Raw genomic sequence first — 5,840 nt, 5'->3', positions numbered from 1 at the left:
GCTTTTAAATATTTGTATCATGGATTTATTTATAGATTGTATATATAAGTACATAAAATACTTACGATTTGAGGAATTGGTTTTCCAAAAAACTGCTATAAATGCTGAAACTAATTCGCATACATTTTAATTCTAATGGTCAACGAATAACAATAGAGATAGAGACGAAATGGTCGACTAGTTTGTCAAAGCGGCAAATTTAATTTTCTCAGGGAGTTAAGGATGGCGATTAGAGCGAGAGGATCGCGAACGTATAACACCTTCCTTAATAAATGATGCAATAGCATCATAGAAAAACAACAATATAAACCATGCATTTAAATTTAAATGCACCGTCTACCGAAAAAACGATGTTAAACGTTGTTGGTCAGAAAAGTCTTAAACTACAAATTTGATAACGAAAGTTTTTTTTTCAATAAAGTGACCATTTATTGTTACATTTGACTTCTCATAACATTTCAACCGGTACATGGATGGATGGGAACTTTTGGTTCATATCTTGCTTAGAACCACAAAAGGATGGCTCATGTAATGATCGGGCCATTTTTTGCGTCATTTCCTGAGCTGATTGCAAATTGTAAAAATATAAATTTAGCAAAACAACAGCCTTATGATTTAAGGTACATATATATCAGCAAAATATGTAGTATTTCTGATTAGCAATTAGTGGGTATACAGGCTTTTAACATACAATCATGATTTTTTTTTGTAATAACTGTATACAAAAAGGCTTGGGCATATCACTCAATCCACTTCCAGTTTTCTAAAACTGCCTACTATTCCAACATCAACATCACTTAAACCGATATTTGAGGAAATATTAGGCTGTTTCGTTATATCAATGTACATGTCATCAAGGGATAAGATCGCCGATCGTTTTTCTAATAGTTTCAATTTAAACTGTTTAATAATATCAGAAACCGGAATGGTCCCACCATATTCCCGAGGAAGAATAGCTGGTTTTACTTTTTCTTTCAAGGCGTCAAGTGTCTTATGGATCTGCATTAAAAAAAGATAATATATTTTAGGAACTTCTGGTTTATTAATTAGTTTTCCAACTTACAACTATACGTTTTCTTAGTTTTTCGCTGAGCAATGATACTCCCAACTCGATAATACGGTTCGCAAAATGCGGTATGTTAATGAAATGTGTTTCTTTATGCCTCATGGGAGTGGAATTCTGGAAAGAGCAATTATTTCTCTTTGAAATTAAGTAAACGCAGTTCTGACTTACCTGTATACATTTAACCATACTTCTTAAATCCGCGAGGGACCAAAGACTTGCGAACCCCATTTTAATTCCACTTTCGTCGTTTATGTACACATAACCAGCTACTTGCGACTGCTCGTCGTCTAATAAGCTTTCGCAAATAAGTGAGTGAATACGAGCCATCTGAACAGAGTTATATTTGTATGGATCGAAGTTCCTCGCCACTGAAAGTATTATTTGTCTACCATTGTCATCCTTTTCAGGAAGCGGAATTAGATAACCATTATCAAAAATTTCACTGATCTCTGAGTCTGTAATATCTAGTTTTGAGAACCATTGCGGAAATAACTGACGTATAGTTAAATAACGTTCAAGCATTTCACATGCTTCAGGAACTGAGAATTTTTTGGTGCGTAAAAACCTTAGCAGAAACATGGAATCAGTTCGGCACTTCTTAATAGATGGGTGTTTAGATATCCATTCGCGAAACTGTTTTAATGCCTGCTGACGTATATTATCATCTTCATGCAGCTCTTCTTTGGCAAGTAGTTTCATTTCTGGACTTAGAGAACATTCATAAGAATCAAAATATTCGGTAGTCTCATAATCTGATGTGTTCAGTTGCTGCATTGTTTCGGTATCCTACACTTAAAGAAAGTAATAAGTAAAACAGTCAGTTTAGTAGCATTCATTATAAGGTGTATGTGATATTGATATAAATAATAATTTAAGCTACACGCCTTAAAAAGCAACTACTGAAAAGTGTTTATTGCCGAGACCCTAAATAGCTGTTATGATTTTTTTTGGTCGTTGGTCGTAGGACAATAAAAAATTTTTTAAGTTACTTTATGTTATTCTCAAAACTAAATTTTTTCGTTAATCATAACATTTATTTTCGATTTTTTTGTTTTTATTTTGCCTGCAGCTCGTTTCTGTAACTCCTTTCTATCGATTATTTCTCTACTGGTAGAGAGTATACGTCATTCTCTATTCATATATAAATTCGCCTTGGCAGAGAATTGTTACAGAAACGAGCTACTGGTTAGAATTATTCTCAATACAAACTTTTTTTCGTTGATCATAACTTTTATTTTCGAAGTTTTTCTTTTTACATTGCCTGGTAAGAGTTATTCTTAAGACAAATTTTTTTCCGTTGGTCATAACTTTTATTTTCAACTTTTTTCTTTTTACGTTTCCTGGTAAGAGTTATTTTCAATGAAAACTTTTTTTCGTTGCTAATAACTTTTATTTTCGACTCTTTTGTTGCCACGTTGCCTGGTAAGAGTTATTCTCAATGAAATTTTTTATTTCGTTGCTTGTAACTTTTATTTTGAAGTTGTTTGGTTGTGCGTTGTAGTAATGAAATATATATCAGGCATTCGTTTTCGTATCGGACATCAAATTTGGTGAGACAGTTTCGATTCGCTTGAAATTTTTTTATTGCAATCGCATAAAAATTGTCGACGCTAGGCAACTTTTCTTAAATACGGCCTAGAATTTATATGTGTGTATGAACCAGACTTTCACATTTTTTGAGCAGTATGGCTAAGGAATTCATAAATATTTATTCAAGATTGATATATACAACCGATATTTAGCAAAAAAGTGATTTTAAATAAATTTGTAAAAAAGGGGTGGCACATCCAACTTATTATATTATATGTGTACTATCTTAAAAACCACTAGACCCATCTCGACCGATTTTGGTATACACATTGTGCTTAGTCTCCTTAAGCACCGTCTTGAATACTTTTAAAATCGGACATCGTATTTTTTTCAACAACAACTACAAATACTAAAACAATTCGTCATTCCATTGTTATTTAATAGTAAAGTAAACAGAATCATTGGTCATCTAAGGTTGGCGACAGAGTAATTGCTAGAAGTGATGCTATGCTACAAATAAATATGATAATGACTAATAATAAGTTAAGTTTTGTAGCAACTACTCTGCAAGCATTATAAGCAATCCTTATATATGTAGTGTAATGCATGTTAAACAACAAAAAAAAAACGAAAAAATATCACGAGCTGTGGTGTAGTGGTAAGTAGTCCGCTCTTCCACTTCGCAGCCCCTGGATTCAAGCCTTGGTCAAAGCAATATCATAAAAAAAATTAGAAAAAAGTTTTTTCTTAGCAGCGGTCGGCAGGCAATGGCAAACCTCCATGTGTATTTATATCTTGAAAAACAGCTTCTCATAAAAATACAATCGCCGTTCGTAGTCGGCGTAAAACTGTAGGTCCCTCCCCTTTGTGTGACAACATCAAGCCGCACGCCACAAATTCTTTATTCATTCATTCATTATTTATTCAGAAGAGGTTACATTTAAGGTTGTACAGACTGGTAAAACCCGCGAAGCTAAGCAAGCTTGTCTGCGGGTACGAATTGTTAATATTGATTTAACTAATACTCTCTTCAGGATACTAATACTAATAGCAGTGCTATAACATTTAAAATGATATGTAAAAAAGATGCGATTACAATGCAGCTTATGGCTAAGAATATAAGAAGTGATATTTTATTAAATTTTTTCTGATTGTATTTTCCGGCAAATTTATGTATTGTGGTGGCAGTTCATTCAGCAGAGTTGGCGTTACGACGTTTAGTGTATTTTTGGTATAGTTATTTATGAAATTTGGGATTCTGAAGCGTCCTTCTTGTCGCCTACGAGTTTTGTACTCGTGGTCGATTTGGTTCCTAAAGCGCCCATTATCGAAAAACTCATCTAGCACTGCACACTTGAATATGGATTTAACATCGAGTATTTTTAGTTTTTTTTTGCAAGAAGAGCGTCGGTTGGGGTATTTAGTTTCTTCGCCAATATTTTAAGCACATAGTTTTGGCTCGTATATCCGGATGATGTTCCCCATGCTGTGATGCCGTGACGCAAGTAGGACTCCGTTAGCGAGTGATATGCCTGTCTTAGAACTCCATAATCTGAACAGTAGCTGAGATGTCTTAGCATAAATGTTGATCTCCTGATTTTCTTTTGTAACTCTGTAATATGCTCATTCCATTTTAAGTTTTAGTCTACTATGACTCCTAAGAATTTATACCTATCGACCACCTCAATATTTGAGGTGCACCCACAAGACACTAAAGTGTTTCTAGACAAGCGTAGCTGTGAAAAACTATATTTATGTCCGAGCGTGCTATGTGAGGTGGCCTTATGTGCATAATTTTTGTTTTCGATGCATTGATTGACAGTCCGTTATCATGTGACCATCTTGTTATTATATTAAGCTTTCGTTGTAGTATTTGTGCTGCTGTTTTTAAGTCCCTATGGGACACAACGACGGCGGTGTCATCCGCATATGCATAGACCTCACAGTTCTTCAAGTTCTTCAACAAACTGTTTGAGTATATTAAATATAAGAGTGGACCCAATTTCGAACCTTGAGGAACTCCGTGTGTGAAAGATTTTTCTTCGCTTTTTTCCTCATATATTTTCACCTGAAACATTCTTAGTTCGAGATAACTTTTAAACAATCCCAGGCAATCTCCCCTTTATTTCGGCATATTCCAATTTTTCCAACAGCCTTTTGTGCGACAGCGTGTCGAATGCTTTGCGAAAATCAATAAACAGAGCTAGGTTGTGTTGAATTTTGCTGAGGTGGTAGTTTAATGTGTTTGCGAAGTTTCCTATTCATATTTTGTCGTCTTTGAAATCCATATTGGTTGTGTTGTATCACGTCATATTTTTTTCTATAAATTGTCGTAATCTACTGCCTATCACCTCTTCCTTAATTTTTTCTAGTATAGGGACTAACGCTATTGGACGGTAATTTCCCGGGTCGGATTTAATGCCCGACTTATACATTGGCCGTATTATAGATATTTCAAGGCTTTCCGGTACGTAAGATTGTTGTAGAATAAGGTTTCTAAGTTTCGTGATCACAGGTGTTAGCACGTAAATGTTATTTTTTAAATCTTTTGGGCTTATTCCGTCGGATCCTGGACTTTTCTCTTCATTCAGACCCGCAATAATTGAGGCGATTTCATCTTCACTAGTTTCGGGAAAATAAATAGAGTTTGCAATCTTAACTTCTGCAGGTTCTATCGTTCTAATGTCACAGGTATGTATTGTACAATCACAAATGAGCTTCAAACTTCTTTTAAAGTTTTTCGTAACAGTTTCGTCTACACTACTACATTTCTTTCCAACTATTTCATTTATAATTTAACACGTTTTCTTCAAGTTTTTTTTTATTTTTGTAGAACAAATTTTGATTGTATCAGTTTCTCGTGTTTTCAAGTTTTCTGTTTACCTGATTTCGAAACTGCTTATATTGGGCCACCCTCTGCTTATCACTGGGATTTGCGCGCCACCTTCTATAAAGTTTGTCACGAGCTTCACATGCCGTCCTCAACTCATCGTTCATCCAGGCATTTGTTTTTCGCTGTCTTCTCTTTGTTGTTATTCTAAATGATTTTGTATATATGCCTCTAAATGTTGTTTGTATTTTTTCGCACATTTCGTTAGCATCATTTAACTTCATTATGCTACCCCGATTCGTGTTACGCACACCTTCACTTACTTTTAGGGTATTCAAGAATTTGTTGTTTATCTCTCTTGCTTGAGTTACCTCGCGATTAGTAGCGAGACTACATAACAGAGAGTAGTGATTT

At 34.6% G+C, this 5,840-nt stretch overlaps 1 protein-coding gene across 1 annotated transcript; it reads right to left on the bottom strand.

The window, feature by feature from the left end:
• Positions 1-699: 699 nt before the first annotated feature.
• Positions 700-1,912, bottom strand: LOC108379642 (clavesin-1). The gene is made up of 3 exons (XM_017635987.1): positions 1,235-1,912; positions 1,064-1,180; positions 700-999 (listed from the first exon to the last, which is right to left on the bottom strand). The coding sequence occupies exons 1-3, from the start codon at positions 1,838-1,840 to the stop codon at positions 745-747; spliced, it is 978 nt and encodes a 325-aa protein (XP_017491476.1). The 5' UTR covers positions 1,841-1,912; the 3' UTR covers positions 700-744.
• Between the last annotated feature and the right edge of the window lie 3,928 nt (positions 1,913-5,840).

The sequence above is a fragment of the Rhagoletis zephyria genome, unplaced genomic scaffold (genome assembly GCF_001687245.7).
Source record: "Rhagoletis zephyria isolate East Lansing unplaced genomic scaffold, Rhagoletis_zephyria_1.1 Rzeph_scaffold_16910, whole genome shotgun sequence".
Taxonomy (NCBI): domain Eukaryota; kingdom Metazoa; phylum Arthropoda; class Insecta; order Diptera; family Tephritidae; genus Rhagoletis; species Rhagoletis zephyria.
Note: the sequence above shows the minus strand (reverse complement) of the source record. Positions and strands in the feature narration are given on the sequence as shown.